This window comes from Sus scrofa, chromosome 2, assembly GCF_000003025.6.
Source record: "Sus scrofa isolate TJ Tabasco breed Duroc chromosome 2, Sscrofa11.1, whole genome shotgun sequence".
Taxonomy (NCBI): Eukaryota; Metazoa; Chordata; class Mammalia; order Artiodactyla; family Suidae; genus Sus; species Sus scrofa.
In genome coordinates, this window is record NC_010444.4 from 123,270,124 (window position 1) to 123,289,498 (window position 19,375).

At 40.0% G+C, this 19,375-nt stretch overlaps 1 protein-coding gene across 7 annotated transcripts in view; it reads left to right on the forward strand.

Annotated features, from left to right (window-relative positions):
• Positions 1-15,031, forward strand: part of TNFAIP8 (TNF alpha induced protein 8) — a 132,806-nt gene extending 117,775 nt beyond the window's left edge. For all 7 annotated transcript variants that reach the window (XM_021079563.1, XM_021079574.1, XM_021079576.1 and 4 more), the window contains 1 exon segment: positions 13,200-15,031. In XM_021079563.1, coding sequence (XP_020935222.1) covers positions 13,200-13,765 — 566 coding nt within the window. In that variant the 3' untranslated portion in view covers positions 13,766-15,031.

Consider the following 19,375-nt stretch of genomic DNA (forward strand, 5'->3'; position numbering starts at 1 on the left):
ACAAAAAGAAAGAAAGTGACTGGTTATTCTGTTGTTTTGGCAAGGGACAGGAGAGAAAAGCAGTGGGATGATGTTTTTGTCTGTGAAGTACAAGTAAATTCATTTGGTAAGCTCTAGATGTATGAAATTTGAATTGAGTTCCTGATGCATCTTCATGAATGGCTGTAAAAGGCTGATCTCATGGGAGCAAATGAGAGCAATGGAGTTTACTTATTGCATGGTAGTTGGAGGGCACATGCTAAGCACTCTGAAGAATAGAGAGATTAATAGAGTGATACCTTACTTGTCAAGGATCATAACCAAGTAAGATAAGATAGGAATTTAACTCTCTCACCAGGCAGGCCGCAAATAGATTAAAAGAAGAAACACTTTATTCTCTCCATTGGGTTTGGAGAGATTACTATGCCATTGGATTTGGAAAAGCTTCTTGAAAGAGATGATGCCTAAACTGAGCCTTAAAAATAAGCAGGACTTTTTCAGCAAGGGAGCACTTTAGACACAGAATTATCCTTTTTTTTTTTTTTTTCCCTTGACATGTAAGACCTATCCTCCTCCTTTTTTGGTTCAAGGAGTTGCTTTATCTTGGGGAGCAGATAAGCTGTAGGAAGTGGGGTTAAAATGCATCTGGCTCATCACCACGTTTGATAGCAATTTCATAAAGGGCAAACACTCCTCATTTCACTTTCCTTACCAAGTAGCCCTGCACCTCAGCTGGCAGCAGTGCACCTCAGCTCTTCCCCTCTTTCAGTGCCCTTGGATAAGTCCCTTAACTTCTGAGCCTCAGTTGACTCATCTGGCTTCCTCAGGGTTAAGTACAAAGAGGACCAAAGAAGAACAAACACCTTCAAAAACACATGGACGTTTCATTGTGAAAATATTTTGCAAACTGGGGTGCCACAAAAATGCCAGCGGTACATGTCTCATTGTCCTTGTTATTCATCCAGGAGCAGCCTGATGAGACCAGAAAGGGGGTGTTGACCATCGATGCCAGTTTTAGGGGCTGGTTCAGTAACTAAATCACACTCTAGCATGTTGGCTTTTAGAGTCTGTTACTGGTGTTCGAAGCACTGCATGAATATAAATATTCATCAGGAACCAGAGCCTCTGGCAGGATAGGAGAACTTAGTGGGGTGGGAAAGTGTAGAAAATCATAGAGCTTGTTTAGAAGATTTTCCTCTACAGTCTGGTGGAGGCTTGGATTATATCAACAGTGGAAAGGCTTCAGGTCCTCAAGAAAATATGTAAATAAACCTAGGTAGCTTAACTGAAGTCTTTAGGAGAAACATAAGGTATCCTAATGCAACATAATAAATAAGGTTTCATTTGCTTTAAAAAGAAAAAAGAATAGTTCACTAAAGTCACCTTATTATAAACACGTGTAGAATATTTGTCTTTAATTTCAAATCCATCTCTGGCCTAGTTATAGAGTCAGGCCCTGTTGAAGTTTTGGTTGAAGGATGTTTTAAAGAGATTAACTTTTCAAAGTGTGGGAAAAAAAAAAGGATATGTTTATGCATCTAACTGAATCGCTTTGTTGTATAGCAGAGATTATTACATCATTGTGAATCAGCTATACTTCAATAAAACTTCAAATGGGAAAAAAGAGACTAATTTTTCTATTCTCTTTGAGGCTTTAAAAAGTACTGTTCTGAAAAAGTTTCTCTGGATTCTGTGCACAAGCTCCTATCTAGTCTTGTGAAAAAACTTGAGAGGGAGTTCCATCTGTTTATGGGCTTCTCACACCATGTCTTCATAGCCAAACTATGTCTGAAATCGTAAAGTACAGCACTGAAGGAGTACACCTCAGAGAAAGGGTCCTCCAGCGTTACTCTCCATCAGAACCATCCATCAAATGCAGCTTCTTAGACTACAGTCCTGAGAATCCCAGTTCTGGAGGTCTGGCAACTCTATTTCTATTCTAAAAAGGCTCCAGGCCCTTCTGCTGCAGATGCCCCTTGCCATGAAGGATGCTTCCCCAGGACCTGCGATACCTGTCCTCCCCCAGTTGATGCCTTCTTGGAAACTGAGCACTTTTGTAGTGAGTTTTTCTGGGCCTTGACAACAAGTGACACATGGTTTGTGTTTGAAGTTTTTCTGAAATCCCACCCACATGCATTCTTCAGTTTCTGACATATAGATACACTGCTGGGCAAAATTTTTAATCCCTAACTGGCCAATACGAATTCTGCAGGTCAGCTTTGGAATGCAGTCATATTTATTTTTGTAAGGCAGAATTTCTTTTTTCTTCAAGGCAGTTTCTTGGGTCAGTCTGCTCTTGTGAATCTTCCTCAAACCTAAATTCACGCCATCACCGCTTCCAGCAAAATTATTGTTTCCCCTCTTTGCTACCGTTGCTTTTGGCTGTGTGCTCATCTGCCCCTTGACCCCATCCCACGTTAGACTGAGTGCCTGGAGAGCAAGGATAGGTTATTTATCTCTGAAACCACAGATACATTATAAACATTCACAAGTTTTGTTTTCATATTTTTGGGTTAATATCCTCTCTCTTCTCCCCTCTCTCCTATTTTATAAGTCATAGTTATAAGACTGTATCATCCCATACCAGCCGAACCATCAATATCAACCTAAATAATAAGGATGACAATAGTTCACAATTAAAAGAATTCATGTTAATTGATCTAGTTATTTTATATCTGTTACTGTTCTAAACTCTTTGTATGGATTATTCTCATTTAATCGTTATAGAAACCTCTGGTATCCTCATTTACACATGAAGAAACTGAGTCATAGAGAGGTTAGGTAATTAGCCCAGGGACATGGGTACACAGGAAGAAGCAGGCTTTTGACCCAGTGAGCCTCTGGAACCCATGCTCCAGAGTCATTATGTGGCCTGGCTTTGCCTGTCTGTCTTGCCCTCCCCTATTTACGCAAAACAATTGTAAATCCATTCCAGAGGGATAGAAAGAACCCAAGACAATTTGTTAGCCAAGAGTTTTCACTGACCTCATCCTACAAATTTTGTTAATGGGTCCTCTGTGAAGTTTGAAAAACTTGGGTAAGTGAAGTTAAAATGTTTCTTTGCTGCACTGATTTCAATACCTTTACTATCACTAGTACAGTTTTGGCAACTCAAGTGGGACCGTCATATACACTGTTTCCCAAACTTATTTAACAAGAATTTTTCCCCTGTAAGACTCTTAATTTCTTGAAGAATTAGGTTTTTTTGTTTGTTTGTTTGTAATGTTATTTGGGATCAAAGCTGACTAGTGCTCCTGTAGGATTCCCAAGAAATTTCTCAGCTCCTAAATATTTGGGTATCCCTTAGTTATGACCCTTTCTTAATTAGTTTTGAGTGTCTTTAGTGATTGAGTACCTAAGTAGTCTTTGGTGACCTTTTTTATTTACCTGCTAGGATAGTCACAGATGTGTTCTGGTGTAATTTTAACAGTGTCTTTTTCAAAGGGATCCCATTGAGGTGATAAAATCTACAGGATTACTCTAATCATACCCTCCCCCGCAACTAAATAAAGACCTCTGTTTCACACTTGCCACCATCCCGCCACTCCTCTTATTGCTATTGCATACATGGGAACAAAGGTAATGTGCAGAGTCGTGCATGGAATTAGAGAATTCCATAAACTGGAATCACCCAGGTCATAGTCCCTCATCACTCAAAAGTTATGTTTCTTAAAAATTGCAAACTTTGGAATTCTCACTGTGGCTCAGGAGTTTAGAAACACAACTTAGTGGCCTCAAGGTTGCCGGTTTGATCCCTGGCCTCACTTAGTGGGTTAAGGATCCAATGTTGCCACAAGCTATGGTGTAGGTTGCAGATGCAACTCTGATCCAGCCATTGCTGTGGCTGTGGCGTAGGCGGGCACCTGCAGCTCCAACCCAGGAACTTCCAGGTGTGGCCATAAAAAGAAAAGAAAAAAAGAATTGCAAATGTTCAAGACTTCTTTACCCTGTTCAGTATCTGGCTATTCAGATATATGCTAAATTATGCAGGAAGAATAGTAACTCTGAAAGGATACCAAAAATCTAAGAATAACAGTTGCCTCTGAGTAGCAGTGGTTGGGGTCAGGACTCTCTAGTGGGTAGCAAAGCTGAGAGCAAGGCTTCTCACTTACATATATTTACACTTTCGCTTTTGAGTAATGTAAGGATATTATTTTTTAATTATATTTTTAAATGTTTTAAAACTAGTCACAGTTTTCCATGGAAATACAGTCTATTTCAAGCCTAGCTGGATTGATCTTCCATATGGAATCTATATCCTCCCCACGTGGAGACCTAGTCTCTCCCTCTCTTCTTTTTTTTTTTTTCTATTTCGCTTCACTTAGTCAAATATTATTAGGTCTTCCTGCACCTTCATGAAGAAGCTTTATTATTATTATTATTATTATTATTCTTTTTTAAAACTGGTGTAGTAGAACATAATTCTTAAAAGAATGGCTTGGAGGTGGACATTTCTGGGTTCAGGCTCATCTCTTCCACTTATTGATTGTATGGCCTTGAGAGCCACTTAATTTCCCTGGGCTTCAGTTACCTTATCTGTAAATTGGGATAATAACCTCCATCTTGGGGCTATTGTAAAGCTTCAGTAAGGTAATGCAGATTCCAGGCAGTTCTGGGGATGGCATAGTGTAAGTTCAAAATGTAATGACCATCCAGGGGTTCCTCATGATTGTAAACCTCTCACTCTGACTTGAGGTAGCCACAAAATTCATTTCTATTCTTGTGACTTCTGTCCCAATATTTATAAGACAGACATTCCGTGGGATCCAACAATATCACTTCCTATAAATATCATCAGACTTTTTTCCCATCCTGGTATCAGTAGAGCTAAAGACAGCAGGGGTGTCTTGTCAGAGTTCCTTCCTTGCACAAAGCAATCAAGGCATCACATGATTCCAGGAGCAAATTAAGTGGAAAAAAAAAAGCAGAGATGGCATCTCATATGAAGTTAAAGCTGTCAAAATGTAGGAAATGCCATTTTCTTCTTCTTCTTGTTTTTTTGTTTTGTTTTGTTTTGTTTTGTTTTTTTTGGGTCTTTTTAGGTCTGTACCCATGGCGTATGGAAGTTCCCAGGCTAGGGGTCGAACCAGAGCTACAGCTGCCAGTCTCCGCCATAGCCATGGCAAAACAGGATCTGAGCTGCTTCTGTGACCTGCACCATGACTCACAGCAACACCGGATCCTTAAGCCACCGAGCAAGGCCAGGATGGAAACTGTGTCTTCATGGATACTAGTCAGGTTCATTACTGCTGAGCCACAGTGGGAACTGCGGAAATGGCATTTTCAGTTTCAAAATCATCACAAAACTAAGCCACTGGAATAAAAGACACACTAAAATCGTGCTGAAAAGATTCCAGAATTAAAGCAACAAAAATAGCCTGAGGTCACACAAGGAAAGTCTTCATAGTGTTTTCTTTGGTACATAGTTTCTCTTGTCTACAAATTTGGAAACTAGAAGATATAAGGAGAAACGAATAGAAGGAGCGGTATGTGCAAATATCGCATTTGAATCCTGCTTCTTATCTCAAGTGTATTAAATAAGGGAGCAAAACTGTGCATTTGTGATCTCTCGTCACAAGCCCAGCACACTACTGCGTGTTTTCTGATTTATAGCTCACTGACTCTCACATAAGCCATGCACTTTGAAATGATGCCCTGCTTCCCAAATGAGAAAACTGGTTCAAAGAAATTACATCTCTCCAAGTCTTTAACCCAGGACTCTTGACCTTGAGCTTTTGTTTCCATCCATGCTGTTCTTACTTGGAATCTCTGCCTTTAGTTCTCTGGTTCTCTGGAAGGTTCTCTGGGTGAGAAGCTGTGACTTTATGGAGTAATCTTGTTGGCCACTGTGAGTTTTTACTTTGGCTTTATATTTGGCCCACTTACTCTACATTTTCCCCATTAACACAGTTTTGTGTGGTTGTTGATACTGTCTGTCTTTTTCTAGTAGGCTTCGATTCTCTTCCCCATGAGCCAGTTTTCTCTAGACCAAATCCACTCATGCTACCTATCAGAGTTCTTGTAGTACTGAATCTATTGCTCAGATTCAACACATTAAAGAGAAATTCCCTGATAAAATTTAAGTATGTTAGTTTTTTAATATCATCATGGAAAAGGATCTCTAACTCATTAACTAAACTATATGAGGTCTGTGTTTTCACACAACCATCTGGCATTTCTCTTTTCTTCCTTTTTTTTTTCTTCCAGCTGTGTCCATAGCATGTGGAAGTTCCTCAGGCCAGGAATCAAACCCATGCCACAACAGTGATGCTACAGTAATGCCAGATCCTTAACCCGCTGTGCTGCAAGGGAACTCCTGGCATTTTGCATTTCTAAGCGCCATATTATTTCCTGAAAGAGTTGATTAATTTTGACCAAATATGCTTCTAAAGAACATCAGAGGGTATTTGAAGTTTAATTTGCTGACTTCTTTAAACAAGCCTGTGGAGAAAGCTGTTCTGTGCCAGGCACTGTTTGAGATCCCACCTTGTGGTCCACTTCCCTTTATCTCTGCAATAACTTCTAGAGGTGGAGATCTTTTTTTTTTTTTTCTTTTATTATTTTTTCGTCTTTTTTTTTTTTTGCTATTTCTTGGGCCACTCCCACGGCATATGGAGGTTTCCAGGCTAGGGGTCGAATCAGAGCTGCAGCCACCAGCCTACGCCAGAGCCAAAGCAACGCTGGATCCGAGCCGCGTCTGCAACCTACACCACAGCTCACGGCAACGTCGGATCTTTAACCCACTGAGCAAGGGCAGGGACCGAAGCCGCAACCTCATGGTTCACTAGTCGGATTCGTTAACCACTGCACCACGATGGGAACTCCCGAGGTGGAGATCTTTATTCTCATCTCATAGATGGGAAAACTAAAGTCTTAGTAATATCCCTGGCCAGTATGACAGCTCATAGAACCATTAACTAGAAAATAGTGGACTTTTGTAAGTATATGCTTCCATTCCAGAGCCCTGGGGGGATTAATTACCACAGGAAATGTATACTAGTTCTCACTAAAGATATATTACTGCAGTTTTTTTTATATGGTTTTGATGAAAATAATGTGTTAAAGGGTATTTTTAAGAAGGTAAACTCATGACTGATAAAAATACAAAATGGATATGCTGAAGTTTTTTTAAGTTAAAGGATAGTTGATTTATAATGTGTTCATTTCTGCTGTACAGCAAAGGGATTCAATTATACATATACATATATATACATTCTTTTAAAAAATACTCTTTTCCGCCATGGTTTATCACAGGATGTTGACTATAGTTCTCTTTGCTATACAGTAGGACTTTGTTATATATCCCTTCTGCATAATAGCTTAGATCTGCTAACCCCAACCTCCCCCTGCATCCCTCTCCAAACCCCGCCCCCCTTGGCATGCCAAATGTTATACTTAACTTGTTATTAATGAGGAATCAGTAAGCTCTTAATAATCTGTTCAAAAGAGAATGCAACACAGGCCAATAAGAGAATGAGGAAGCAATTGCACTTCCACTAGACAGAATCTATTTGTGTCTCCATGGATGAGAGCCATTTGCAGCGCTACTGAATTTACCCTCAGAGCTATGAAATAGCTACTTGAAGAACAGATAGAGGAATCTGCAAGGGCGTGTTTTACAATTCCCAGTACTCCATTGAAAACCACCCAGTGATTTTTTTTCCCCACCTTTGACCCCTTTCAAAGTCACCAACTTCCATGACATCTGCCTTCTTTAATATGTTGCCTTTCAAAATGAGCATGTACTTTTCTGAAGGAATTAGGAGAGCAAGGGAATGACTTAGGTTATCCCAGTGAGGGTGCATACCATTGGTTTTTAACCACTTGGGGTCAGGTAACTAACTGCATACTTACAAAAATCTGCATTTGTCATTGGACATTGAGTTGAGGACCTCAGATGTATTGAACATATTCTTTTGTGTTAGGGCCTCTATCTGTGTGACTTAAGGGCGATTTGGGCATTAAGGTTCCTGGCACTTGGCTTTTCTCTCTGGATAAGACTGCCTCCAGCTTGCTGCCATGGTCATTGCTTTTGACTTTCCAGGCTCGGGCCATTTCACAGTTTGAACCTCTGCTGCATTTGCTGGCTATGGCCCTTTCCCTACCCATCACTCTCTTTTTATTTCTCTCTTTTTGTTGTTTCTATTCTAGCCTGTTAAATTTCCCACTTGGGGATTTTTGAGTGTAAAGTCTGATATCCCAACAATTGTTTGCTTTTCTCCTGGAGCGCTACCAAATCCCAATGTAGGGAGGTCAACTCTTAGCCATTTGACTTCTAGTGACAGTGCTTGCTCTTGGTTATGGGTACTTTCTTATCTCCCAGTGATAATGGGGCTTTTTTACTAAGCCCCATTTAGATTTGGAGTAATTCAAATGTAAGAGACGTAAGGTTTTGTATATTTGTTTAAAGAACTTTTATATACAGACCACAACAGCCAGACATGCTCTCCAAATTGCTTTCTTTTCCATCCTTTCTAATACTGGGCCCAGAGGATCAAATTTTAACTAGGCAGGAGTTAGCAATGCCATCTATGTGCTTCTATAGTCACTGTTTAAAAGTTCCAAGTATAACAAATTTGATGGGCAAAGAAATTATGTATTTGCTTGTGAGGTTGTAAAGAAAGTGAGTATTTCACTATATTAGCAATTTCTTAACTTGGATATGTTATGGATAGTTTCTGTGAATTTGAGAAAACTAGTTTTTCATGAATTAAACATCACAAAAATGTTTGGGGTTTTTCTCCCTTTCTAAGCACCTTTGTGTGTGTGTGTGTGTGTGTGTGTACAGGGGTCATTATGTCTTTAATATCAGTGTTCATCTCCACATTTATAATTGTCGATGCTAAAACCAGGATTCTGTAAGTATCAGTTTCCCTTACAGCAAATGTTAATGAAATGAACTCTTTGATTAAGCCAGGAAAGGTGAGATAGAGACATAGAGGATTGACTCTCCAAGGCCTTGGCTTATTAAGGAAAGGCAGACAATGAAAATGTAAGCAAATGATGGGAAGGAACCAGGAAGTGGGATGGTTCGCAAAGAATTTAAGTGAAGCATCATTTTCTCATTTACATTTTCAAAAGCTCTGGCTGCCCTGTGGGAAGAGAGTGGAAAGGGGCTTTGGACTAGGCCATGGGGATGGAAGGAAGCAAAAAGAATTTAGAGGATTGGAGGAAGGCAGAATGAATGGAACTTGTTAATGGACTGGCTCAGGGAGGGGATGGTATGGTGGATGACTCCCAGGTCTCTGACTTGAGCACATGGATGGAAGTGATGCTATTAATTAAGATAACAAACAATGGAGGAGGAGTGCTGTGGGGAAGACGAGGGAATGGGGATTCAGTTTTGGATATGGCACATTTAAGATGCCTGCAAAGTAACCAAGGGAAAAAGAAAATCTTGAGTGCATTTGCAAAATGAGTCCAGAAAGGAGGTCAGGGCTGGGTTATAACTGTGGGAGTCGCTGCCACATGGGTGGCATCTGAAGCCGTGGGAATGGATGAGGTCACACAGTGGTGAGGACAGTGTGAAGAAGAAGAGCTTGGTCCAGGACTGACTGTGAGTTGCACTAGGCCTTTAAGTGATCCAGTAGAGGATGTGGAGCTGACAAACAAGCCTGAGCAGGAATGGCTAAGGGCAGTTAATTTGCAAGAAGCAATAATCATATTTCATGATCACTGACCACACAGTCCTGGCCAGCAACTGTCAGCCGCAACCCCCATTTGGCTCTGGAAAAGCCTTCGCTAATGCTAGGAAAGAAATCTACGGCAGGCTCATCTTCCCTGCAGAGTGGGAGAAACAGCTTCATCCTCGTTTTCAAAGCTGACTGTACTGGATAGGATCCAAAGGATAAAATGAAAGTATGAAGCCACTGCTGTGTTTCTAGAGCAGGATTTGAAGTTCCCCTGAAACAAATGCAAAAGTCTCAGAGATCGTCTTCTCTTTCCTGGTTCAGATTTGGTTCCCAGTAAATGCAAATTGATCTTGCTTAGTTGGCAGTAGCCTTTCTCTTGCAAGAAATTAAAGTACTATACCATGGACTTATTTTGTCTTTATGTTTGCAATTAAATGCGACAATTATATTGAATAAGAAAAGTGGTTTAGGAGTTCCCTTTGCGGCTCAGTGGTAATGAACCCGACTAGTATCCATGAGGACACAGGTTTGATCCCTGGCCTCCCTGAGTGGGTTAAGGATCTGGTGTTGCCGTCAGCTGTGGTGTAGGTCACAGACGCAGCTCCAATCTGGTGTTGCTGTGGCTGTGGCTGGAAGCTGCAGCTCCAATTCGACCCCTAGCCTGGAAACTTACACATGCCACAGGTGCAGCCCTAAAAGAAAGAAAAGTAGTTTAAAAGAGTTTCAAACTTAGAGTTTCTGCTGTAGTGCAGTGGGTTAAGAATCCAATTGCAGCAGCTTGGGTCACTGCAGAGGCCCGGGTTTGATTGCTGGCCCAGTGCAGTGGATTAAAACATCTGGTATGCTGCAGCTACAGCATAGGTCACAGCTGTGGCTCTGATTCATTGTCTGGCCCAGGAACTTCCATATGCCACAGGTGTGGCCATAAAATGGAGGGGAGAAAAAGGTATGAACTTGCAAGTTCAGCCTTGGGAGAAGGAGCACAGCAGAATCTTTTGAACCCATCTCCCTCTGGTTTCAGTCATTTCACAGTGTACAGTATTTCCATCTAACAGGCATTGCAGTAAATCCCAGATGGGATGTTTGTGCAACATTCTAATAGATTAAAAACAGAATAACTTTCAACTTTATATAAAAAAAGATTCCTGAAATGACCTCGTGGCTCAGTAGGCTAAGGATCTGGCATTATCACTGACGTGGCTCTGGTTACAGGTGTGGCAGCAGGTTTGATCCCTGGCCTAGGTACTTGCACATGCCATGGGTGTGGCTAAAAAAAAAACCCCAGATTCCTGAAATCCTAGTTAATTACCATGCATCTGAAAATTTAGGAGTATCCCTTCCTATATAAATTAGATTTTTATTTGTAGAGGTCTGTATCTTAAGTTCAGTCCTGGAATATGGTCACTGGTCTTAATATGATAACATTAACTACATGTGTAAGATTGATTTTGACATAAATTCTGTAGTGTGAGTTAAGCCATATGCTCTTTTGCAAACCTTTGAAGAACAGGAGTGGAAATAGACTACTGCTTGAATTATGAAAATATTTAAAAATTCGAAAACTTTCTTCATAATATTGGCTATTTCTCATGTTTTTTCACTTTTCTTTCTCAAAGAGTATTTCAGTTCTTCTTCTTCAGTTTCAGTTCATGTTTTACAAGGTTAAATATCGACATTTGTGAAGGCACCATTTCTAGTTCAATCCAGATGTTAATTCAGGGTGTATGGCCGTGTATAATGATCATGAAGAACCCTTGGCAGTTATCTGTACTATGTAACATGAGCTACTTTGGCCCACATTTCAAGTCTGACATGGCAGCTCCACATTAAGGGAGCTGCTTTATTATATACCCTCCCCTCATGGATTTGGGAGTGGCTACCTTTTTGTTTGCTAATGTTGCTAACTTATCCAAACTAGAAATCATTTTCTCATTATTTCTAATAATATCATTGATACCCTGACCCATTCCTACATATCTGTATTTTTGAGCCTTTCATCTTTTATTAGTGAATTACTGCTTTGCAGCACCCAGGCCTACGCTTCTACACTGGCCCATGCAGAGAGAAAAACAAAACTTGCTTTGGAGGATAAACATTTATGTAGCATCCTTACTGACTGGCTGCAAGCTAAAAGCATCACACAGGGTCTTACTAATATTTAATACATCTCCTGTTGTGTGTATCTTAAACCTCTGTCCAATTATGTTATAATTCCAAAAGTGAACTCTAAGCATCAGTTTTTTCAACGTATATTGTTCTTGTAGCACATTTCATTAGCTCATAGAGTAGGGTTACTTCCTCGAAATGTATAAAAATTTATAGGGCACAATGACCATTTAATAGAAGTAGCAAGTGATACTAAGCTCTCCAAGGAATATTTCTTTCAAACATTCAGCTTTGGAGGGTTGAAATTCAGGACGGTTAGAATGATCAGACTGGTAGATGCTGGTGAATGTCTTGGGAAATTTGACTTTTTGCAAATTTTAGACTATAAAGTAGGGCATTCCTTTTCATTAGCTTCCACAAATTTGCCAATTTACTCGATTTCATGGCTTTGTTGTTTATCCTTCTTACATTTAAATGGACTTTTTTTTTTTTTTTTTTGATAGGCAAGAAATAGACTAGGATAGGACGCTTGTGAGAGATGCAAGCGGGGAGGCAAGGACGCTCTGCCTAAATGGACTTTAAATTGTTCTTGGTTATTGTTGCTCAGAGAGCAATTGCGGAGTTAAATTTATAATTCTTATGTATTTCTTATAAAATTAAAACGAATTTTAATTCCCACTGTGGCTCAGTGTGTTAAGGACTCGACGTTGTCTATGAGGATGCAGGTTCAATCTCTGGCCGCCCTCAGTGGTTTAAGGATCTGGCATTGCTGTAACCTACCCCTTATGTCGCAGATGCAGCTTAGGTCAGGTATTGCCGTGGCTGTGGTTAGGCCCCAGCTGCAGCTACAGTTTGACCCCTGACCTGGCAACTTCCATATGCTGCAGGTGCAGCTGTCATTAAAAAAAAAAAAAATTGACCCCTGGCCTGGCGACTTCCATATGCCGCAGGTGCGGCCCTGAAACACAAAACAAAACAAAACAAAACTAGGGAAAAACTGCATAAAAACTTACTGTTTATATACTATCTCTATAATCAGAGCCCTTTAACTTTAAACAAAATATTGACTACAAAGTAGAAGGTGTAAAACTCTTGAATTTCCCAAAACCTTAAAGGTTATGCACAACCACCTATTAATTTTACCAGTGAGAACCTAATTGCCAAAAATGTAGGAAAATTAATTTATATTTTTTTCTATTGGCTGTACCATGGCATATGGAAGTTCCCGGCCAGGGATCAAACCCTAGCCACTGCGGCTACTTGAGTCACTGTGGTGAGATTCTTAACCCCACAGGAGGAACTCCTGCTGCCACAGTGGGAACTCCTGTTTGAGGTCTTTTCTGAACAGAAACTAATGCCAGTAGATGGGAGGCAAACCATAGAGTGGGGACATGGGAAGGAAAATGCTCCTTCAGATCTTTAATTTGCTTCTCTTGCTGATATTTACCAACCTTTTATCTTTGCCCTCCACTTTGTTTTTAGTGGCCACAGATGTCTTTAATTCCAAAAACCTGGCCGTTCAGGCACAAAAGAAGATCTTGGGTAAGATGGTGTCCAAGTCCATCGCCACCACCTTGATTGACGACACGAGTAGCGAAGTGCTGGATGAGCTCTACAGGGTGACCAAGGAGTACACCCAGAACAAGAAGGAGGCAGAGAAAATCATCAAAAACCTCATCAAAACAGTCATCAAGCTGGCCATTCTCTACAGGAATAATCAATTTAACCAAGATGAGCTAGCACTGATGGAGAAATTTAAGAAGAAAGTCCACCAACTTGCTATGACCGTGGTCAGTTTTCATCAGGTGGATTTCACCTTTGACCGGAATGTGCTATCCAGGCTGCTCAATGAGTGCAGAGAGCTGCTCCACCAGATCATCCAGCGTCACCTCACCGCCAAGTCACACGGACGGATTAACAAGGTCTTTGATCATTTTTCAGATTGTGATTTCTTGGCCGCCTTGTATAATCCCTTTGGAAATTTCAAACCGCACTTACAGAAACTGTGTGATGGTATCAACAAAATGTTGGATGAAGATAACATATGAGCATGTGAGTTAGGATTGTGACTGCTCATGATTTACTGGAAGGAGGAACACTGCTGATTTATGAAGGAAAAAAATAATGTTTTAGAGATTATGCATATTTCAGAAAGACTTTGTGTAATTCAGTTGTCTGACATCAATGACAATGCTTGATAAGGCTTGTTCTATTTGAAGAAATGCATAATGCCAAAAATTCTGGTAAAAAGCTTCCCAGAGGTTAATAGATCACAGAAAAAGCGTATGGTTATATAATGCCAAACTAGAGTTATATAAAGAAAAATAGATATGACTCCAAGCCCAAAGACATCTTTCGTAGGGCAGTTGTTGTGTTGGTAGCACATTGGCTATTTCTAACGTGTACAGAATTGTGTATTTTGATTCACCTTTATTCCTTACTATGTACGTGTACCTCTTTTAAAAAGCCAAGAACTCTCTCTTACTATCATTTCTTCTTTTGAAACAATTCCATTTTCAAGTTTACCTTTTCTTAAAGTTTTTTTGTTAAAGATTTTGTCATTGACCTTCAAGAATTCCATCTTAAGAATTAAGACATTGAAGAATTAAGGCAATCAAATGGAACCCTCAGAATAATAGAAAACTGCTTCTCTGGAATCAATATTGTAGTAACCAACTGTATTTAACATTGTGAATAACGTCTAATAGAAGTCTGTGCTTCTGGAATCGAGTCCTGTGTTTTAGTACCAACAGTAATACTTTCCAAAACATGCTAACTTCCCCAAATGGCATACCATTGCCTTGAAATGCTTGCTGAGGGCTTTATTTTCATGTTATCTTGAAAATGTGCTGACAAAATCTCCATTTTTTTTTCACATGCAGTTTAAATGTAAGAGATACAGGGGAGAGCTAGACCATTCTAGAAGTAAACGGTATTAAGAATGATAAAACAATCCTTACTTTAGAGATGAGTCGGAGTCCTCTCGTGGTATGCAAGGTTAAGGATCCGACTCAGGTCATTCCTGTTGTGAGGGTTTGATCCTTGGCCCGAGGAACTTCCGCATGCCGTGGGTGTAACCAAAAAAAAATCAGTAGAGATGAATCCATCAGAATAACTTAATTTAGGGGGATGCGGGGTAAGAGGGAAGAAAGGATATTGCTGTGGAACATGAGAATGAAAATTAATGCATTTCAAAGTTTAGTAAGGTTTGATAGGTAAATAAAGAATGTCACTTTTTTATTTAACTGATAAGGTTTTTGCTATTTTGTTGTTTGCTATTTTGATGAGTAAACCAAAGAATATTTGCATTCCAAGTGGTTTGTGTTTTGTTTCTGCATAATTTTATGTGTGTGAATGATAAAGTAAGCATTTGCTTACTTTGTAAAAAGAGAAACAGAAACTGTCCGGCCAACTCTTTCACCTAGGAAATAACAGTCTCAGCCACCAGCACTAAATATTTGCACAGTCACTGTGTCTGGGATTCAGTGTACTCTTTTGCCTTGAATTTGCCTGCCTCGCAGAGTATTGACATTAAAATAATAGCTTACTAGGAAAGGTCCTTCAAATAAAAATTCCAGAGGTTGAAATCTTTAACACACTATGGCCTAAAGGAAGTGGTAACTTTCTCTGGGACCTTCATGTGCTTGTCTGAGTCAAGCAGCAGAGGCTAAGAGTATCTTCTTGTTTGATGGTAAATCCTGACACGAAGATTTGAACTGAAATCAACATTCTCATTTCTCAGGTCCAGCAGGTGACCATTATAAGTTATAGCAATAGCATAGTGATTACAGTATCGACCCCTCTAGCTTTAGAGCCTGCTAAATAGCCTCTGAATTTCACTTCACAACCTTTGTTAAATGATTCTGCTTTCCTCACTTAGGAAGGCTAAGGATATGTTCTCTGGGAGCTAATGATCTGGTGCTTTCTGCTCTCCGTCATATCTCCCTCAGCAGAGGGAAGGTAGAACACAGTGTCTAGGAAGTTGGTGGGCACTTCTTGCTCATGTCTAGCTGTAGACAGGACCAAGTGGAGAGAGAGGATGTAGGGATAAATTCAGATCGGTCCAAGCACTTTTGGATCCTAGAGTTATGCCTCCAGACCAACTTCAGATGGGCATGGGGGAGAGGAGGAACAGCCCTTAACTTCACCCAGAAGGAAGGCAGGAGTATCCTGAAAGAGGAAAGCCTGTTTGCTGCCATCTCTCAGCATCATCTTCTGGAGGGAACCCAGCTCCTTACCAATCCTATGCCTGGAAGGCCTGTTTCAGAAGGACCAGTGACAAAGTCTGATCAGCATGTTCATTTCTGATGAAAACGGGACTTCCCTATTGAATTTATTTGGGGTGGAAAGTTGGAAAGAATCCAGACATGCTTAGGTAGATAATTCTGAGTCAAGTTCAATGTCATTTTAGGGTCTTAGGAACATTTTTTAAAAATTGAGTCTTCTTATGTTTTGGAAAGAAATCATAAATTGTGTTATAATTGATTTTTTTTAATTTTGTGCTGATGGCTTCTCTGCAAACATGAGTAAATAGGTGAGTGATAATACTCGTGTTAACAATTGACATTACAGAGTGGATATTATGTGCCAGGCACAGTGAATCATATAATCCCTGCCATAACCTTCACCATTTTACATATGGAGAAACCAAGGCAAAAGAAATTAAGGAAACTTGCCTGAGGTCACATAGTTAATTTTGTCAGAACCAAGATATCAATAAAACCTTATTTTCATTCAAAGATGGTATGGATAGTCAATTCTAGAAACATCATTGCTTCAGAGAAGAGTGGACAATGTGCTTCTGAAAAGGGTTTTCACATGCCAGCATTTTAGAAGGTATTTATTTATTTACTTATTTTTATTTATTTATTTTTTGTCTTTTTGCCATTTCTGGGGCTGCTCCCGCGGCATATGGAGGTTCCCAGGCTAGGGGTCAAATTGGAGCTGTAGCCGCCGGCCTATGCCAGAGCCACAGCAGTGTGGGATCAGAGCTGCGTCTGCAACCTACATCACAGCTCACGGCAACCCCAGATCCTTAACCCACTGAGCAAGGCCAGGGACGAACCTGCAACCTCTTGGTTCCTAGTCAGATTCGTTCACCACTGCGCCACAACGGGAACTCCTAGAAGGTATTTAAATTATGCAAGTCTGACCTATTCTCTAAAGATCTGCGTAAGGTTTTATGTAAAGCTATCTTGGGAAGTTTTTCAACGTGGCTTCCAATTTGGGGCCATCTCATGACTCAGATTTCTGTCCCTTCTGAAATTTCACTTCAAGGTGCTTCCAATTAATGGTGACTTTGCACAGTGACCCCTGTGTACAGTGTATTCCTGCTCTGGGTGGTCTCTCCATGGATGCATAGGCCCCTCTATGTGCAGGCAACCAAGACAAGCAGCAGTCCACACTGTGTTTCCCAGAAAAGGTATGGCATCGATTTAAAGCTTCAACATTATTTTCCAGGTTTAGAGGCTGGAAATATCTGAGTAAGTAAGTTTAAAAATAGTCTTGTGCGTTTCTGATTATTAGACCTTTCTTACACAACTCAAAATTAGGTTAAAAGAAGAGCAAGCGTTAGGAACTTGAATGATACAGAAATAATGCTTTTTTTTTTTAATCTTCTGTGTCAGTATCTCTCATTCACAATTATCTGGAAATTTTTCTCCCACCATATTAATACTTTAAAAAAAAAAACAGAAAGCTTAAACTCCACCCTTAAGGATTTAAATACGACTTTTTGTCATCTGTACATATCGATTGAATTTTTCCTGAGGATTTTAATTTGTCGTTGAGACACTTGATGAGAACACCTAAGCTAGGTTATAATTTAGCCTACCAATCTTGACAAATAATAAATGAAAGATGAATGTGTCTATCTGTATGATGAAATATTTGTTGTGAAAAAATTAAGTACTATTGAATTGCTAGGAAATCCAAATATCCTAATAAAGCAAAATTAGCATGTTAGTATTTATAATATTTTTACATTTTTAGCCAGTCTTGCATTATCTAAATTAGTTGAACTCTGCAGTGGTTGAAAAATTACTGTTTTACTTGGTCTGTTGCATTTGTGGACATAAAGTTTCTATGTGGTTTGTTAAACTCAAAGCAGGTTTTAGTAATCAGTGCTATTTATGATGGATACAATTTTATCCTAGCTCTGAAATAATTTTCCTGGCTATGATCCAATTAAAGCCTTCATAGAAACCCCCTAATGAAATCACTGCAGCGCTAACTAGAAAAATGAGTTAACTTTTTGCTTCCAAAATGGGACAGTAGGAAAATATTTAGGAGCTTATCATCACATATCACTACATAACAAATGATTGAAAATCCATTTTCTCTTTTACTGGGGTGTCCTGATGGTTACTTACATGTGCCCAGAGCCAGAAAGAACCTTTTATCTCAGGGAATTTCCCAAAATGGAATTTTTGGTATAATATTGATTCATGTCTGGCTAGTCAAAGATGTGTTTTCCATCCAGCAAGGAACATCAGCCCCAAGTTATAGGGGACAAGCCGCTGCAAAGACTTACTGTCTGCTGAACACTGAAAAAGGATACAGACAAGTCAGCCAGCGTTCAGTTAGGAGAAAAACATCTGTGCCTTGGAAAACGATCTTAAGTATAGAGCACTGCGCTCTGTGTCCACCAGCTTTCCAGGTGATCTTTGTAAGGGTAGCTAGCCAGTGGACAAGACCCCTCATCCTGCTTCCTGGGTGGCTAAGGGGATTCTCTGCCTTCCCCACTAACAGCTGTGTCTGTATTTCTGCCCGTGGGAAGTAAGGTGGCTGGCTGATCAAGCCCTTGGGGTTTGTTCTTTTTTTTTTTTTAATTTTTTTATTATAGTTGATTTACCATGTTCTGTCAGTTTCTGGCAAAGTGACCCAGTCATACATATGTACATTCGATACTCTTTTTCTCACATTGCCCTCCATCATGTTCCATCACAAGTGACCGGATAGAGTTCCCTGTGCTATACAGCAGGATCTCATTGCTCATCCATTCCAAATGCAATAGTTCCCATCTATTAACCCTTGGGTTTGTTCTTTTTTTTTTTTTTCTTCTGTCTTTTTTCTTTTTAGGGCTGCCCCTGCAGCATGTGGAGGTTCCCAGGCTAGGGGTCCAATCAGAGCTGAAGCCTCCGGCCTACGCCACAGCAACACCAGATCCCTAACCTGCCAAGCAAGACCAGGGATCAAACCTGCATCCTCATGGATGCTAGGCAGGTTCGTTAAACACTGAGACACAGGAACTCCTTGGGGTTTATTCTTAACACAAGGAAAGTATACTCGATTTTTAAAGGTATGTGTTTTGATTCACAGAATGATCCAAAACAATACACTTCTTTTGTACGTTGGTATTGCCAAGAGGGAGGGTGAGGGGCAGGGAGTGGGATGGACTGGGAATTTGGGGTTAATAGGTGCAAACTGTTGTCTTTGGAATAGATAAGCAATGAGATCCTGCTATATAGCACTGGGAACTGTATCTAGTCACTTATGATGGAGCATGATTAAGTGAGAAAAAAAATGTATACATGTATGTGTGACTGGGTCACCTTGCTGTACAGCAGAAAATTGACCGAACACTAAACCAGCTATAATGGAGAAAATAAAAATCATCATTAAAAAAATAAAAATTGACAGATGGATTAAGTTATTTA